Genomic DNA, 19,901 nt, shown 5'->3' on the forward strand with positions numbered 1-19,901 from the left:
CGGATCCGGCCCGCGGGCCGTAGTTTGGGGACCCCTGATTTACATTGTACATTGTCACTGAAGGCATCAAAACTATGACACCTGTAAAGTGAAAACCCTTTCAGGTGACTACCTCTATAAGCTCATCAAGAGAATGCCAAGAGTGTGCAAAGCAGTAATCAGAGCAAAGGGTGGCTATTTTGAAGAAACTGGAATATAAAACATGTTTTCAGTTATTTCACCTTTTTTTGTTAAGTACATAACTCCACATGTGTTCATTCATAGTTTTGATGCCTTCAGTGACAATCTCCAATAGTCATGAAAATAAAGAAAACGCATTGAGTGAGAAGGTGTGTCCAAACTTTTGGTATGTACTGTATATACAGTATATATTTATATTTGTAAATAAACAAAAAAATTCATCCATTCCTCCATCCATTTTCTACCGCTTGTCCCTCACGGGGTCGCGGGGGGTGCTGGAGCCTATCTCAGCTGCATTCGGGCGGAAGGCGGGGTACACCCTGGACAAGTCGCCACCTCATCGCAGGGCCAACACAGATAGACATTCACACTCACTTTCACACACTAGGGCCAATTTAGTGTTGCCAATCAACCTAACAAAAATAATTCAAAATAAAATAATGGATTTGAAATGAAAAATGTTTACATATTTGCAAACAAAACAAAAAAATTGGTTTGTTTACAAATTGTTTTTGGTTGCAACAAAATAATGACAAAAAATAAATAAAAATAAAAATAATTTAAAACCAAATTCATTATTTTTGGTTTGCAAATCTTTTATTTTTTATTTTTGGTTAGAATTTTTTTTTGTGCCTGGTTGCATAAAAAGACAGACTTCTCTTCACACCTTGTGTGCTTAGGGGGCGTTCTAGTAACCTCGGAAGCTGGAGCTGGGAATGACGTCACGGCCGAGTTATGAGCGTTCCCGTTACGAAGCCAGAATCCAACATGGCCACATCCACAAAAGCTATTTTTGTGCTTGCCTTGTCTGAATATAAACAACTTATGGAAAAACATGCACCGTCTCTGCAATCTTCAACACGGTGGATGAAGAGGAAACACAGACCCGATTGCTAGCCTTGTAGAAGAGATAAAACACGTACATTTTATGTACCGCATTTTTCGGACTATAAGTCGCAGTTTTTTTCATAGTTTGGCCGGGGGTGCGACTTATACTCAGGAGCAACTTATGTGTGAAATTATTAACACATTACCGTAAAATATCAAATAATATTATTTAGCTCATTTACGTAAGAGACTAGACGTATAAGATTTCATGGGATTTAGCGATTAGGAGTGACAGATTGTTTGGTAAACGTATAGCATGTTCTATATGTTATAGTTATTTGAATGACTCCTACCATAATATGTTACGTTAACATACCAAGCACCTTCTCAGTTGGTTATTTATGCCTCATATAACGTACACTTATTCAGCCTGTTGTTCACTATTCTTTATTTATTTTAAATTGCCTTTCAAATGTCTATTCTTGGTGTTGGCTTTTATCAAATAAATTTCCCCAAAAAATGGGACTTATACTCCAGTGCGACTTATATATGTTTTTTTCCTTCTTTATTATGCATTTTCGGCCGGTGCGACGTATACTCCGGAGCGACTTATACTCCGAAAAATACGGTATCTATTTATTTATTTATATAAATGTCCAACAATACATTGTATATGGCTGATGTGTGGGACAAAAAAAGCACATAACATATATTATCAGTGACGGGCAAGCTACTTGGAAAAAGTTACTCTCGATTAAATGTAGCTAAGCTACAGGGGAAGCTATCCCCGGAGAATTGTAGCAAGCTACACGGCAAAAGTAGCTTGCTATATTTAACAGTATTTATATCTATGAGCCCACATGTATAATAACAATGTTAATGTAACTAAGAGTTTACAATTGGACCCAATAAGGGTCCATTACTACTCTCATTACTATTTTCAAGTATTTCTTATATATATATATAATATAAATAATCCGTTCATGAATGAGTATATCCGTTCAATCATCATGGATTTTCTCTGTATGTATGGATGTTCTCATTCATCCAGGTCTTGTATTTTCTCGATAGTTTTTGGGGGGGGGCCTGGTTGCGTAGTCCTTCATCTCTTTACTGTAAGCTACCTCTCTACATGGCTCTAAAAGTAGCTAAGCTACATGAAAAGCTACTCTTTAAAAAAAGTAGCTAAGCTTCCGCCAAGCTACTGGGAAATGTAGTTAAGCTATGTAGCTTAGCTACATGTAGCTTGTTACTGCCCATCATTGGATATTATGGAATCTTCTATTATTGTTTACACTCAGAGCAGACATCTTTGAAGCCAAATTAGAGGTGGTGAAGACTCTCCGACTTTCCGAGTAAGACATCCAAACTTGTACACTGCAAAAACTGAAATCTAGGTAAGATTAAATATCTCAAATAAGGGTGATATTTACTTATTTTCTGTCTGATAAGATAATTCTTCTCACTAAGCAGATTTTATGTTAGTGTTTTACTTGTTTTAAGGGTTTTGGTCCTAAATGATCTCAGTAAGATATTACAGCTTGTTGCTGAGGGTTTGATGACCTATATTGAGTAAAACATACTTGAAACTAGAATATCACCTGATGCAAAGCTGTGTCATCAACACTCACAAGTACAAAACTACTTTTTTAAAGTAATAATTTCTTACTTCAAGCATGAAAAAAAAAATCATGATGCCGAGCGCATATCATTATGTTAAGATAATGGCACTGGCATTTACTTACCGTATTTTTCGGTGTATAAGTCGCTCCGGAGTATAAGTCGTACCGGCCGACAATGCATAATAAAGAAGGGAAAAAACATACATAAATCGCACTGGAGTATAAGTCGCATTTTTGGGGGAAATGTGTTTGATAAAAGCCAACACCAAGAATAGACATTTGAAAGGCAATTTAAAATAAATAAAGAATAGTGAACAACAGGCTGAATAAGTGTACGTTATATGAGGCATAAATAACCAACTGAGAACGTGCCTGGTAAGTTAACGTAACATATTATGGTAAGAGTCATTCAAATAACTATAACATATAGAACATGCTATACGTTTACCAAACAATCTGTCACTCCTAATCGCTAAATCCCATGAAATCTTATACGTCTAGTCCAGGGGTCGGCAACCCACGGTTCTAGAGCGGCATGCGGCTCTTTAGCGCCGCCCTAGTGGCTCTCTGGAGCTTTTTCAAAAAATGTATGAAAAATGGAAAAAGATGAGGGGAAAAAAATATATTTTTGTTTTAATATGGTTTCTGTAGGAGGACAAACATGACACAAACCTCCCTAATTGTTACCAAGCACACTGTTTGTATTAAACATGCTTCACTGATTCGAGTATTTGGCGAGCACCGTTTTCTCCTACTAATTTTGGCGGTCCTTGAACTCACCGTAGTTTGTTTACATGTATAACTTTCTCCGACTTTCTAGGACGTGTTTTATGCCACTTCTTTTTCTGTCTCATTTTGTCCACCAAACTTTTAAGGTTGTGCATGAAAGGTGAGTTTTGTTGATGTTATTGACTTGTGTGGAGTGCTAATCAGACATATTTGGTCACTGCATGACTGCAAGCTAATCGATGCTAACAGGCTATTTAGGCGAGCTATATGTACATATTGCATCATTATGCCTCATTTGTAGCTATATTTGAGGTCATTTAGTTTCATTTAAGTCCTCTTAATTCCATGACACACTATCTGTATGTAATATGGCTTTTAATTATTTGCGGCTCCAGACAGATTTGTTTTTGTATTTTTGGTCCAATATGGCTCTTTCAACATTTTGGGTTACCGACCCCTGCTCTAGTCTCTTACGTGAATGAGCTAAATAATATTATTTGATATTTTACGGTAATGTGTTAATAATTTCACACATAAGTCGCTCCTGAGTATAAGTCGCACCCCCGGCCAAACTATGAAAAAAACTGCGACTTATAGTCCGAAAAATACGGTAATTTAAGAATATTTTTCAATATATTGAGCAAAAAGGTCCCTTTTTTTTACTACCAAGAAAAGTGCACTTGTTATTAGTGAGAATATACTTATTTGAAGGTATTTTTGGGTTCTTTTAGGTTAGCTAATTTGACTAGTTTTGGAAAGTCTTGACAAGCCGAATTTTCTTGTTCTATTGGCAGATAATTTTGCTTAGTTCAAATAAAATACCCCTCATTTTTGTATTTTTTTTTCTTGTTTTTGAACACTGACTTTTTGCAGTGTAGGGGACTTTCAGTTGAAATTTTTGACTCGGAACTTGGGAATTCAGACTTCCCGGTACAAATGAAATGCACCATTATTAGAGGACATTTAGATGAGCTTTGCAAAAGTAAATACGATCGTATCGGACATTTGAGATGCAAGCCCATACAATCCGATTTTGGCTAATATTGGATGGATATCGAATCGGGACACCTCTAGTCTGGAAAGAGACGAACCACAGACACGCCCTGCCGTGGCAGAGCGACACAACTTACCGACTTCTGCTTCTGTTTGGCTGCAGTGAGACGGAAGAGAGAGGAGAAAAGGTTAAAAAGAAGCGGGCATGCTCACGAGGGGCGCGTGGACAAGAGGATGAGCGGTGAGCGACAAACATTCAGAGCCGTGCGCAGACCGAAGAGGAACAGACGCGGGTCCAGGTTACCTTCTTAAAAAAGGCCATTCGTTTCTCTTTTGCTAAGGGGGACATGACAGTGTTGGGAGCGGCTTTAGGGGAGCGCAGGTTGACTGGAAGCTCATTGTCATCTGGGTCTAAGCCTGTGGCGTCTATGTCAATGGCTACACACACACACACAGACACACACACACACTCCATGGATCACAAACTGAAGACTAAAGTCCAGAGGTACAGTCGTGGTCAAAAGTTTACATACACTTGTAAAGAACATGATGTCATGGCCAATGTTCCCTCTAATTTTTCATGCGTGTGAGCAAAGGCAAAAACTCCTATCTCAGCTGCATTCGGGCGGAAGGCGGGGTACACCCTGGACAAGTCCCCACCTCATCGCAGGGCCAACACAGATAGACAGACAACATTCTCTTATTATTATAATCAAATGACAGCAGTCGTTTCCATTTCTAATATAAGTGTTTAGGCCCACTTACAATGACAATAACAAAAAATATTGTTTTTCATGAACTGTGTGCTTGTATTGTTTGTCTGGGTGGAGGTCCTGCTTTGGAAATAATTTGTACCCCTTTCAGACATTGCATTTAGTTCCCATTAAAACATTCACATGTTGCACAATGAGATGTAAGCAGGGGATCATGTGTACATTCCTGCAACTTCCTGTTTGTAAAAAATATATTTTTATTAGTATTTATTTAATATACTAACAGCATTTCATGATTAAAGGGGAACATTATCACCAGACCTATGTAAGCGTCAATATATACCTTGATGTTGCAGAAAAAAGACCATATATTTTTTTAACCGATTTCCGAACTCTAAATGGGTGAATTTTGGCGAAATAAACGCCTTTCTAATATTCGCTCTCGGAGTGATGACGTCACAACGTGGCATCACATCGGGAAGCAACCCGCCATTTTCTCAAACACCGAGTCAAATCAGCTCTGTTATTTTCCGTTTTTTCGACTGTTTTCCATACATTGGAGACATCATGCCTCGTCGGTGTGTTGTCGGAGGGTGTAACAACACGAACAGGGACGGATTCAAGTTGCACCAGTGGCCCAAAGATGCGAAAGTGGCAAGAAATTGGACGTTTGTTCCGCACACTTTACCGACGAAAGCTATGCTACGACAGAGATGGCAAGAATGTGTGGATATCCTGCGACACTCAAAGCAGATGCATTTCCAACGATAAAGTCAAAGAAATCTGCTGCCAGACCCCCATTGAATCTGCCGGAGTGTGTGAGCAATTCAGGGACAAAGGACCTCGGTAGCACGGCAAACAATGGCGGAAGTTTGTTCCCGCAGACGAGCGAGCTAAACCCCCTGGATGTCTTGGCTCACACCGTCCCTTATGCCACCGAAGATGATCAAGAGAAGAATATCGACCCTAGCTTCCCTGGCCTGCTGACATCAACTCCAAAACTGGACAGATCAGCTTTCAGGAAAAGAGCGCGGATGAGGGTATGTCTACAGAATATATTAATTGATGAAAATTGGGCTGTCTGCACTCTCAAAGTGCATGTTGTTGCCAAATGTATTTCATATGCTGTAAACCTAGTTCATAGTTGTTAGTTTCCTTTAATGCCAAACAAACACATACCAATCGTTGGTTAGAAGGCGATCGCCGAATTCGTCCTCGCTTTCTCCCGTGTCGCTGGCTGTCGTGTCGTTTTCGCTTGCTTACGGTTCAAACCGATATGGCTCAATTGCTTCAGTTTCTTCTTCAATTTCGTTTTCGCTACCTGCCTCCACACTACAACCATCCGTTTCAATACATGCGTAATCTGTTGAATTGCTTAAGCCGCTGAAATCCGAGTCTGAATCCGAGCTAATGTCGCTATAGCTTGCTGTTCTTTCCGCCATGTTTGTTTGTGTTGGCTTCACAATGTGACGTCACAGGAAAATAGACGGGTGTTTATTACGATGGTTAAAATCAGGCACTTTGAAGCTTTTTTTAGGGATATTGCGTGATGGGTAAAATTTTGAAAAAAACTTCGAAAAATATAATAAGCCACTGGGAACTGATTTTTAATGGTTTTAACAATTCTGAAATTGTGATAATGTTCCCCGTTAATATTTATAAATTAAGATTCCTAATAAATGACACTAGAATAAGCACACATTTGATTGGTAAATCATAGTGTAACGACCTGGAATGACACTTTATGTGTGGTGTTGGAGCTGTCCGACTTTTTGTGTGGCTGTAAACGCATCACTGGCTAAGTGCCATATGTGCATGTGTTGGCGCAAGTGAGAAAGAGCGAGCGGCTGCTGTTGATATAACAAAGTTGCTTTTGGTCTGGTTTGTACTGCAGAAAATGACCACTTTTGCTGGATATAATTTTTTTACTAATGTTTTGGTGATGTGTTTATGGCCGACAATAAAGAGTTTTGCTCAGTAAAGTGATCGATGGAATTCATGTCCTCAAAGAGTCTCGACAGACGTTACAATATTTGAACAATGATGACGAAAACTGTTTTCCCTGTCGTGTCCGTGTGTCGAAAATTGTTATGCGCTTATTTTTTTATTTGATTTTGTGCGTGGCATAGATTTGCCGTGCGCAGAGGACGCTTGAGCAGTGCGCAATTGCACAGGCGCGCACCTTAGAGGGAACATTGCTCACGGCTGTCTTGAGTTTCCAATAATTTCTACAACTCTTATTTTTTTGTGATAGAGGGATTGGAGCACATACTTGTTGGTCACAAAAAACATTCATGAAGTTTGGTTCTTTTATTAATTTATTATGGGTCTGCTGAAAATGTGACCAAATCTGCTGGGTCAAAAGTATACATACAGCAATGTTAATATTTGGTTACATGTCCCTTGGCAAGTTTCACTGCAATAAGGCGCTTTTGGTAGCCATCCACAAGCTTCTGGTTGAATTTTTGACCACTTCTCTTGACAAAATTGGTGCAGTTCAGCTAAATTTGTTGGTTTTCTGACATGGACTTGTTTCTTCAGCATTGTCCACACGTTTAAATCAGGACTTTGGGAAAGCTATTCTAAAACCTTAATTCTAGCCTGATTTAGCCATTCCTTTACGACTTTTGACGTGTGTTTGGGGTCATTGTCCTGTTGGAACACCCAACTGCGCCCAAGACCCAACCTCCGGGCTGATGATTTTAGGTTGTCCTGAAGAATTTGGAGGTAATCCTCCTTTTTCATTGTCCCATTTATTTATTTCAGCAAGACAATGCCAAGCCACATTCTGCACATGTTACAACAGCGTGACTTTGTAGTAAAAGAGTGCGGGTACTAGACTGGCCCGCCTGCAGTCCAGACCTATCTCCCATTGAAAATGTGTGGCGCATTATGAAGCCTAAAATACCACAACGAAGACTGTCCCATTGGCAGCAAAACAGGCCCAAAGCATAATACTACCACCACCATGATTGGCGATAGGAACGGTGTTCTTGGGATTAAAGGCCTCACCTTTTGCTGGGTATTGTGGCCAAACAGCTCAATTTTAGTTTCATCTGACATCACATGGACAAAGATAAGACCTTCTGGAGGAAAGATCTGTGGTCAGATGAAACAACAATTTAGCTGTTTGGCCACAATACCCAGCAATATGTTTGGAGGAGAAAAGGTGAGGCCTTTAATCCCAGGAACACCATTCCTACCATCAAGTAGTGGTAGTATTATGCTCTTGGCCTGTTTTGCTGCTAGTATGTGCTCCAATCACTCTATCACAAAAAAATAAGAGTTGTAGAAATGATTGGAAACTCTAGACAGCCATGACATTATAGGATAGGAAAGGATAGGATAGGTCTTTATTGTCATTGCACAAGTACAACGAAACTTTGTTTTCAGCACAAACCCGTTCAAGATTGGACAAAACAAACAGTGTACAGGGCGCCCCGTAAAAGATGGGAAAAAGGTAAAAGGCTGGGGAAGGATGAGTAAAAAAATACAATCTAGACTGGGCTCCTAAGGGGGCCCAGTCTGGAGTGGGAAAAAACCTCCATAGCAAAGCACATATACATCTCGAGATATCTAGCAACAGAGGGAAGGGAGTGCGAGGTCATGATGGTAGGCTGCAGCTGTCAGGCACTGACCATCCATTCATCACCCCTATGGGATTTGTTCTTTACAAGTGTATGTAAACTTTTGACCACGACTGTAGCTGATGAGATGTTTGCAAAAATGACTTCTTTGTTCTCCAAGGTCCTACTCACCAGACGAAGGAGGAGTAGACTTTCTCGAGTTCGGAACCGCTTCGCCTAAACTGGAGGAGGAGTTTGCTCCCAGTTTACTGAAAGACAGATTCCGACTACACTTGACACACAGCGACGTTTGTCGAAACTTCCTAAAAAATTGTGTTCTTACCTGGAATGAAACTTGCTCTGCTTCAACCTCTGTTCTTGGAGGAGTCGAGTGTTTTCCAGCTTCACCGGACTGGGAATGAAACCGATGTCGCAGCCTTCCTTCACCAGACGGCCGATCCACCAGTCGTTGTTGAACTTCTACAAGAAGCACACAACCTTCAGCACCCTCACCCTGCGCTTCGAGCGCGGGAAGACACTCGCCTCTTTGACATGCAGGAAGTCTTTGGCCTCGAAGGAGACGGCCATGCCGGGTACGGGGACGTCGTCATCGTAACTCGGGCTGTAGTTGACGTTTGTGCGGACGGCAAAGGCGACCGGTTTTGTCTGCCAGGGAGGAGAACAAGTGTTGAATTAGGGATGTAACAATATAACATTTGATATCACTGTTATTTTCTATTCCGGCTCCAGTACTCTGGAATGCCCTCATGGTAACAGTTAGAGATGCTACCTCAGTAGAAGCATTTAGGTCCCATCTTAAAACTCATTTGTATAGCCCACTAGTGTGCCGTGAGATACTGTCTGGTGTGTCGTGGGAGATGATGTCATTTCACCTAATTGGGTTAAAAATGTTTTTTGCAAACCGGAAATAATGTGCCGTTGTTGAGTGTCTGTGCTGTCTAGAGTGCGGCAGAGTAACCGTGTAATACTCTTCCATATCAGTAGGTGGCAGCAGGTAGCTAAATGCTTTGTAGAGGTCGAGAACATGGTTTGTCGTGATCACAATATGCAGACGACAGCGGGAGGCAGAGTGCAGGTAAAAAGGTGTCTGATGCTTAAACGAAATATAAACAAAAGGTGAGTGCCGCTAAGAAAAGGCATTGAAGGGATGGCTATGCAAAAAACGAAACTAAAACTGAACTGGCTGCAAAGTAAACAAAAACAGAATGCTGGACGACAGCAAAGACTTACACACTGCAAAAAGTCAGTGTTCAAAAACAAGAACAAAAAAATACAAAAATGAGGGGTATTTTACTTGAACTAAGCAAAAATTATCTGCCAATAGAACAAGAACATTTGGCTTGTCAAGACTTTCCAAAACAAGTAAAATTAGCTAACCTCAATGAACCCAAAAATACCTTAAAATAAGTATATACTCACTAATAACAAGTGTCGTACTAAATGAGTAAGTATTTTCTATTGTTTCAGTGAAAATAAAACAGCAAAGTCCGTTTGGCTGTCATCTGTTTTAATTATGAGACACAATTGTGTCAAAGTCATGATTTTTTTTTTCCATGCTTGAAATAAGAAATTATTACTTTGAAAAAGTAGTTTTATACTTGTGAGTGTCGATGACACAGCTTTGCAACAGTTGATATTCTAGTTTCAAGCATGTTTTACTCAATATAGGTCATCAAATCTCAGCAACAAGCTGTAATATCTTACTGAGATCATTTAGGACCAAAACCCTTAAAACAAGTAAAACACTCTAATATAAAATCTGCTTAGTGAGAAGAATGATCTTATCAGACAGAAAATAAGCAAATATCACCCTTATTTGAGATATGTCATCTTACTTAGATTTCAGTTTTTGCAATGCAGCGTGTGGAGCAGCAGACGGCGTCCACAAAGTACATCCGTACATGACATGACAATCAACAACAAAATAGGAGCGCAAGACAAGAACTAAAACACTACACACAGGAAAACACCAAAAAACTCTAAAAAAAAAAGTCAGGGTGTGATGTGACAGGTGGTGACAGTACACCTACTTTGAGACAAGAGCTATAGTGATGCATGCTTGGTTATGGTTTGAATTAATATCCAACAATTGCGAGAACAACTTTTTACTGTCAATATCGGCTGCTGAGTTTCATTTTTTTTAATGTTTTCTGCTAGTGGTGTCCCTCGGAATTTTTTCAATGAAAAAAATGTGCCTCGGCTCAAAAAAGGTTGAAAAACCCTGCTCTAGCCTTTAAATAGACCCCCCTTTTAGACCAGTTGATCTGCCGTCTCTTTTCTGCTCTGCCCCCCTCTCCTGTGTGGAGAGGTTATTAGGTGACCACAGATGATGAGCTAGCTGTTCAGGGTCTGGACCCGGGGTGGACCACTCATCTGTGCATCAGTTGGGGACGTCTCTGCGCTGCTGACTTGTCTCCACCCAAGATGATCCCCTGCTGGCCCCACTATGGACTGGACTCTCACTATTATGCTAGATCCACTATGGACTGGACTCTCACTATTATGTTAGATCCACTATGGACTGGACTCACACTATTATGTTAGATCTACTATGGACTGGACTCTCACTATTATGTTAGATCCACTATGGACTGGACTCTCACTATTATGTTAGATCCACTATGGACTGGACTCTCACTATTATGTTAGATACACTATGGACTGGACTCTCACTATTATGTTAGATCTACTATGGACTGGACTCTCACTATTATGTTAGACCCACTATGGACTGGACTCTCACTATTATGTTAGATCCACTATGGACTGGACTCTCACTATTATGTTAGATCCACTATGGCCTGGACTCTCACTATTATGTTAGACCCACTATGGACTGGACTCTCACTATTATGTTAGATCCACTATGGACTGGACTCTCACTATTATGTTGGATCCACTATGGACTGGACTCTCACTATTATGTTAGATCCACTATGGGCTGGACTCTCACACTATTATGTTAGATCCACTATGGACTGGACTCTCACTATTATGTTAGATTCACTATGGACTGGACTCACACTATTATGTTAGATCCACTATGGACTGGACTCTCACTATTATGTTAGATCCACTATGGACTGGACTCTCACTATTATGTTAGATCCACTATGGACTGGACTCTCACTATTATGTTAGACCCACTATGGACTGGACTCTCACACTATTAACTCGATCCACTCAACGTCTATTGCACCGGTCGCCAGTCCCCTCCAAGGTTTCTCATTGTATCCCATTAAGTTGAGTTTTTTCTTGCCCTGATGTGGGATGGGAGCCGAGGATGTTGTTGTGGCTTGTGCAGCCCTTTGAGACACTTGTGATTAAGGGTTATATAAATAAACTTTGATTGATTTTTATGACCAAAATTATCACGGTTATCATTTGTGTGTGAATGCTGGAACGTGTTCTATTTATTATTCTGCCTTGAGAAGCTACTTAACAAACAGGAAGCAATACGTGAAGATAGGCGAACACACTTCTACAGAGCTGAAAATATTTGCAATTTCGTGGTACAATGTACAATGACAATAAAGATATATTCTATTCTATATTTTGTGGCGTACCCCAGGGATCAATACATGGACCAAAATTGATCAATCTTTATATAAATGACATTTGTAAAGTTACAAGGGACTTAAAGTTAGTATTATTTGCAGATGATACAACTGTGTTTTGTTTAGGAGAGAACACACAAAAGCTTAAGTTAAAGTACCAATGATTGTCACACACACACTACACTGCAAAAACTGAAATCTAAGTAAGATTAAATATCTCAAATAAGGGTGATATTTGCTTATTTTCTGTCTGATAAGATAATTCTTCTCACTAAGCAGATTTTATGTTAGTGTTATACTTGTTTTAAGGGTTTTGGTCCTAAATGATCTCAGTAAGATATTACAGCTTGTTGCTGAGATGTTATGACCTATATTGAGTAAAACATGCTTGGAACTAGAATATCAACTGTTGCAAAGCTGTGTCATTAACACTCACAAGTAATAATTTCTTACTTCAAGCATGAAAAAAAAAAACCATGACTTTGACACTATTTTGTCTCATAATTAAAGCAGATGACGGCCAAATGGACTTTTCTGTTTTATTTTCAATGAACAATAGAAAAGACGTACTCATATAGTAGTACAGTTGGCACAGTACAGTAAACTGACAGTTAATATTTAAACACTTAACATGTGACATTTCAAACTATTTTGAACAGAAATAGTTCATGCACATTCAGATGAATTCTTCAAAATTACAATAAAAAAAAATTTGGCCAGGGGCCGGGCTGTAAATATGCGCACTAATTGACTGAAACAGCACGCACTTGGCGCGATGATGTCATGTTATCGATGGAAAAATGCATTTTTAGACCATATGATTTGCCTGAGCGGCTAGGAGACCCCGAGAGTAACAAGCGGTTGCCTTGTTGCCTTTCCATTAAAGGCCTACTGAAACCCACTACTACCGACCACGCAGTCTGATAGTTTATATATCAATGATGACATCTTAACATTGCAACACATGCCAATACGGCCGGGTTAGCTTACTAAAGTGCAATTTTAAATTTCGCGCGAAATATCCTGCTGAAAACGTCTCGGTATGATGACGCCTGCGCGTGACGTCACTGATTGTGGAGGACATTTTGGGACAGCATGGTGGCCAGCTATTAAGTCGTCTGTTTTCATCGCAAAATTCCACAGTATTCTGGACATCTGTGTTGGTGAATCTTTTGCAATTTGTTCAATGAACAATGGAGACAGCAAAGAAGAAAGCTGTAGGTGGGAAGCGGTGTATTGCGGCAGGTGTTGTGCCGGATAACGCACCCCGCCGTAGAATGCACCCCCTGACTGTTGTGCCGGATAACACAGCCGGTGTTTCATTGTTTACATTCCCGAAAGATGACAGTCAAGCTTTACCATTGGCCTGTGGAGAACTGGGACAACAGAGACTCTTACCAGGAGGACTTTGAGTTGGATACGCAGACGCGGTACCGTGAGTACGCATGCAGCTACGGCTTCCAAACATTTGATCGCTTGCCCGTACGTGCGTGCCGCTATGTGCATGTCACGTACGTAACTTTGGGGAAATATATGTGCTGTATGAACTTTGGGGAGGTGAACGGTACTTTGGGCTGTGGGATTGAGTGTGTTGTGCAGGTGTTTGAGTTGTATTGGCGGGTTATATGGACGGGAGGGGGGAGGTGTTTGTTATGTGGGATTAATTTGTGGCATATTAAATATAAGCCTGGTTGTGTTGTGGCTAATAGAGTATATATTTGTCTTGTGTTTATTTACTGTTTTAGTCATTCCCAGCTGAATATCAGGTCCCACCCGCCTCTCACAGCATCTTCCCTATCTGAATCGCTCCCACTGCCCTCTAGTCCTTCACTCTCACTTTCCTCATCCACGAATCTTTCATCCTCGCTCAAATTAATGGGGAAATCGTCGCTTTCTCGGTCCGAATCGCTATCGCTGCTGGTGGCCATGATTGTAAACAATGTGCAGATGCGAGGAGCTCCACAACCTGTGACGTCACGCTACTCGTCTGCTACTTCCGGTACAGGCAAGGCTTTTTTATCAGCGACCAAAAGTTGTGAACTTTATCGTCGATGCTCTCTACTAAATCCTTTCAGCAAAAATATGGCAATATCGCGAAATGATCAAGTATGACACATAGAATGGACCTGATATCCCCGTTTGAATAAGAAAATCGCATTTCAGTAGGCCTTTAAGAACAATAAATTAGTTTTTAGTATAAGTTTGCTGGTTTCAAGAAATGTAATGCCGAGCGCATATCATTATGTCAAGATAATGCACTAGCATTTACTTAATTTAAGAATATTTTTCAACATATTGAGCAAAAAGGGTTTTTTCTTTCTAACAAGAAAAGTGTACTTTTTATTAGTGAGAATATACTTATTTGAAGGTATTTTTGGGTTCATTGAGGTTAGCTAATTTTACTTGTTTTGGAAAGTCTTGACAAGCCGAATTTTCTTGTTCTTTTCGCAGATAATTTTGCTTAGTTCAAATAAAATACCCCTCATTTTTGTATATTTTTTTCTTGTTTTTGAACACTGACTTTTTGCAGTGTACCTGCATTATCCTTTCCATCCTTACCCCTTTCTTCCTTTGTAACTGAGGTACTGCGTGGAACAATTTCCCTCGTGGATCAATAAAGTTTGTCTAAGTCTGCATACTTTTACGGTGTAAAGTCACATGATCTATCGACACATTTGACATGCAGGACTAGTTTAGTACGGTGGTCCGTCATGTTTGCCATTTGAAAAACCATCGACATATCTCTGTGTTCATTAACTTGACGAGTCAGCGGTCAATCCGAATGAACAATCGACGACTTAAGCGTTTGTGTGTTGCTGTGATGGTTGTGGGCTTGTGATATTCCCAAGATCCTCTCATTCTGTCCATGCAGGACACCGTGTCCTTGGCATGCTCGCGGTCACATGACTCTGTGACGGCCCAGCACGGGTTCATGCATGTTCATCATGTCGGCCATAGTACCTCCTCATCTCCCCGCACAGCATACTGTGGTGTTGCTCCCTACGCAACACAGGCGCTCATTAAGGATGCCGTATTGACTGCGGCGCCTGAGCGGGGAGGGTAATAGGCGCAGTGGTGGTGGGCGTGAGGGGGTAAGGGACTGTGTGAGTCTCATAGCAGGAGAGCAAGAAAGGTAAAGACCAAATGGCAGTAAAGCATAAAGGAGTGCATTATTGTATTTACTGATAATCACGTTGGTTAGTCGTCGCACGGCAGGGCTATTCAACTACGTAATGAAGAGGGCCGCAGTTTCAAGGGCGAATTTCCAAGGGCTCAGGGGCCGGACATCAAAATGTGGACGTTTCGTCAGAAAGCGCCTCCGCAGATAGTTAAGAGCATGAAGAAACAGAAGCTCTAGCACAGGGGTGTCAAACTCATTTTAGCTCAGGGGCCGCATGGAGGAAAATCCGTGCACACGCGGGCCGGACTATTAAAATTAGAGATGTCCAATAATATCGCGCTCTATCGGCCGATAAATGCTTTAAAATGTAATATCGGAAATTATTGGTATCGGTTTCAAAAAGTAAAATGTATGACTTTTTAAAACGCCGCCGTGTACATGGACGTAGGGAGAAGTACAGAGTGCCAATAAACCTTAAAAGGTACTACCTTTGCGTGCCGGCCCAATCACATAATATCTACGGCTTTTCACACACACAAGTGTATGCATTTATACTTGGTCTACAGCCATACAGGTCACACTGAGGGTGGCCGTATAAACAACTTTAACACTGTTACAAATATGCGCCACACTGTGAACCCACACCAAACAAGAATGACAAACACATTTGGGGAGAACATCCGCACCGTAACACAACATAAACACAACAGAACAAATACCCAGAATCCCCTTGCAGCACTAACTCTTCTGGGACGCTACAATATACGCCCCCCGCCCCCCACCTCAACCTCCTCATGCTCTCTCAGGGAGAGCATGTCCCAAATTCCGAGCTGCTGTTTTGAGGCATGTTAAGAAAAAATAATGCACTTTGTGACTTCAATAATAAATATGGCAGTGCCATGTTGGCATTTTTTTCCATAACTTGAGTTGATTTACTTTGGAAAATCTTGTTACATTGTTTAATGCATCCAGCGGGGCATCACAACAAAATTAGGCATAATAATGTGTTAATAATTCCACGACTGCATACATCGGTATCGGTTGATATCGGAATCGGTAATTAAGAGTTGGACAATATCGGAATATCGGCAAAAAAGCCATTATCTTAAAATTAAGATTGAGATAATTAAAATCATGGTATTAAAACAAAAAAAAAATAAAGACAACTTCGGATTGTTTTCTTTCTTTCTTACTTTGGACAAAAATGGAACAAACACATTCTAAAAATATTACAATAAAAATATAGAAAAAAATACCGGCAGCGGTAAAGTTTAGATCCATGAAGGAAAGAAGAAAATGAATGAATGTTTATAACTGAATACATTTACATATGCATAAACATGTGTTTTCTTTTGTATTTTTTTTTAAAATTAATTAAGTAACGTTTATGACAACTTTTTTCCAAAACACAATATAGAATGTGAGATATAACAGGATAATGCATACATTTATCATTTGTTTTCAAAACGCTTACAAAAAAGTGGGACTTCAAAAATTTACTATGGGACCCCATTTTTATGACTTGATGGGGTCCCTGGGACCCCATTTTGAAAATTCCTAGCGCCAACACTGATGGAGTATTGGTGCGTGTAAAACAGCAGCAGGCGGCTGTGGCCTGCGGGCCGGTTCTAATACTAATCAAATATCATCCCGGGGCCATAGATAATTAATTTGCGGGCCTTGACTTTGACACCCCTGTTCTAGAAGTTTCGTTGAGAATTGATGTTCCTTCTTTTTCTTCCTTAGTTTTATTTCTTTACACTTCTTCCTTCATTTAGGTTTGTAAGACTGAAAATATGAAAATACAATAAAAACAAAAGTACAACGTCCATTGTGTATTATACATAAATAAAATAGGTTTAGTGTTAATATATGCACACAATAAACTACAAATGTTTAATAACGCAACATTCACAAACTAAACATTGCACACAATGTATGGGACTTATCACAATTAAACCTAAGGTGTAGCGTTGTCGCCTTCTACTGGTCATATCTGGCGCTACATGTATTAAGCGAGGTTTGATTGCCAGAGTTACTCTCAGACAAAAAACAACACGACCAGCAAAGTCAGCAATTTCAATACAAAACAAACTAAATATCTTTATGCAAAAATTATATCTACTTAAAAATGTTTGACCGAGTTTCGTGATGAAGCTCACAAGCTGGGATTTCTACCGTTAATGCTGGTTGATCAAAGATCAATGTGTCCGTCGCTTAAAAGGTCCACCAGGAAACAATGACTCAAGCCCTTGCTCGGGTTAGAACATTCATACTTTGTTGTCCAGTCATTGTTAAAAGTCAGATTTTTGCAATTTATCTACTTTTTTTTTTTTAGGGTTGAACGAGTAGTCTACTTCTACTCACCCCGCTGCTGCTGCACTGTAACACATATGCCTCGCTGTTGCCCCCTGCGGGGTGGCGGGAGTACTGCATACATGATCAACCCTAGTTTTAAGGGTTTAATGCAGGGGTGTCAAACTCAAATACAGAGTGGGCCAAAATGTAAAACTGAACAAAACCGCGGGCCAAGGTTGAACAAATGAACCTTTTAATAGGGACCTAAACAAGTTTTGCATTGAATATTGAACAAGCAAGGCTTATATAACTTTATAGTGACATGCAAAATCCAGTTTCAAATAATAATAATAATTAAAAAATATCAATGGCATATCAAATAAAATAAAAATAAAAATTGAATGCCTCTTTTCTATTTGCAGCCTTCTGAGGTAAATATCAAAATAAACTTTTTCCACAGGCTAATAATACATTTTAAAATAAAATAACAATAATGAATGAATGAAACATTCAAGCCTTGAAGTTGCAAGAGAAAGTGCATGAATAAAATGTTAATTATTGCTCAGTTTGCTACACTGATTTGCTTTAACACTGAATATGGAACAAGCAACGCTTATATAATTTAATAGTGCAAATTCAACTTTCAAAAAACAAACGAAAAAACCTCAATGGTATATTAAATAAAATTTAAACAAAAAATTGAATGCCTCTTTTCTATTTGCAGCCTTCTGAGGTAAATATCAACATTAACTTGGTGGGCGGGGTTTGGTGGTAGCGGGGGTGTATATTGTAGCGTCCCGGAAGAGTTAGTGCTGAAAGGGGTTCTGGGTATTTGTTCTGTTGTGTTTATGTTGTGTTACGGTGCGGATGTTCTCCCGAAATGTGTTTGTCATTCTTGTTTGGTGTGGGTTCACAGTGTGGCGCATATTTGTAACAGTGTTAAAGTTGTTTATACGGCCACCCTCAGTGTGACCTGTATGGCTGTTGATCAAGTATGCGTTGCATTCACTTGTGTGTGTGTAAAAGCCGCATATATTATGTGACTGGGCCTGCACGCTGTTTGTATGGAAGGAAAGCGGACGTGACGACAGGTTGTAGAGGACGTTGAAGGCAGTGCCTTTAAGGCACGCCCCCAATAATGTTGTCCGGGTGGAATTCGGGAGAATGGTTGCCCCGGGAGATTTTCAGGAGGGGCACTGAAATTTGGGAGTCTCCCGGGAAAATCGGGAGGGTTGGCAAGTATAAGTATTAACGGTGAATGCGGTGTAACAGCGGGCCAGCTCTAATGTTAATTTGATATTGCCTCAAGGGCCAAATGAAATTACACGGCGGGCCAAGTTTAGCCCGCGGGCCAGAGTTTGACACCCATGGTTTAATGGTTTCAGCAAGCCTATTTGGGTGATGTTCGGCGGGCCAAATGAAAAGCTTCGGTGTGCCGGCAGTTGAGTAGACCTGTCGTATGGTGTATTTGTGTATCCATAAATGTAAAATTTAAGTACCGTATTTTTTCGGAGTATAAGTAGCACCGGAGTATAAGTCGCACCTGCCGAAAATGCATAATAAAGAAGGAAAAAAACATATATACGTCGCACTGGAGCCCGGCCAAACTATGAAAAAAACTGCGACTTATAGTCCGAAAATTACGGTATTTCAATTAATGATTGATGGCTTTATCATCTCCAAGCAAAGCTGAAGTTTCCTATTCGTATATGTCGTTTCTACAACTTGTCTTGTTGAACAACCATGGGCAACAGAAGACAAAAACAGGACAAAAAGCACCTCATAAGCATACTTGCCAACCTTGAGACCTCCGATTTCGGGAGGTGGGGGTGGGGGTGGGGGGATGTGGTTCGGGGGCGTGGTTAGGGGCGTGGTTTAGAGGGGAGGAGTATATTTACAGCTAGAATTCACCAAGTCAAGTATTTCATACATATATATAAATATACATGGCACTGCCATATTTATATATACATACATCATACCTGCCAACTTTTGAAATCAGAAAAACCTAGTAGCCAGGGTCCAGGGGCCGCAGGCCCCGGTAGGTCCAGGACAAAGTCCTGGTGGGGGGTTCAGGTTCGCCCCCCGACGCAAAATGATTATTAGCATTCAGACAGGTTAAAATGTTGCTAAAACCATCACTTTTCTATCAGTCGCAGTGACTTTTCAAAACAAAAATATTACAGCAAAAATCATATGGGTTGATTGACATGTTTATTCTGTAAGCTAACTTCAATAGTTTGAAATTATTTTGACAGTTAATGCCAGTTATC

General features: G+C 40.2%; 1 protein-coding gene across 2 annotated transcripts in view; it reads right to left on the reverse strand.

Annotated features, from left to right (window-relative positions):
• cacnb2a (calcium channel, voltage-dependent, beta 2a) overlaps positions 1-19,901 on the reverse strand; it is a 196,845-nt gene that overhangs the window by 36,238 nt on the left and 140,706 nt on the right. Inside the window, exons 4-7 of one of the 2 annotated variants that reach the window (XM_061965775.1) lie at positions 9,175-9,297; positions 8,975-9,111; positions 8,824-8,900; positions 4,657-4,790 (exon numbers count right to left, since the gene is read on the reverse strand). In XM_061965775.1, the coding sequence (XP_061821759.1) occupies positions 4,657-4,790; positions 8,824-8,900; positions 8,975-9,111; positions 9,175-9,297 (471 nt within the window). Of the gene's footprint in view, positions 1-4,489; positions 4,510-4,656; positions 4,791-8,823; positions 8,901-8,974; positions 9,112-9,174; positions 9,298-19,901 lie in introns of both variants that reach the window. The other variant, XM_061965777.1, reaches the window with a different exon arrangement.

The sequence above is a fragment of the Nerophis lumbriciformis genome, linkage group LG07, assembly GCF_033978685.3.
Source record: "Nerophis lumbriciformis linkage group LG07, RoL_Nlum_v2.1, whole genome shotgun sequence".
Lineage (NCBI taxonomy): Eukaryota > Metazoa > Chordata > Actinopteri > Syngnathiformes > Syngnathidae > Nerophis > Nerophis lumbriciformis.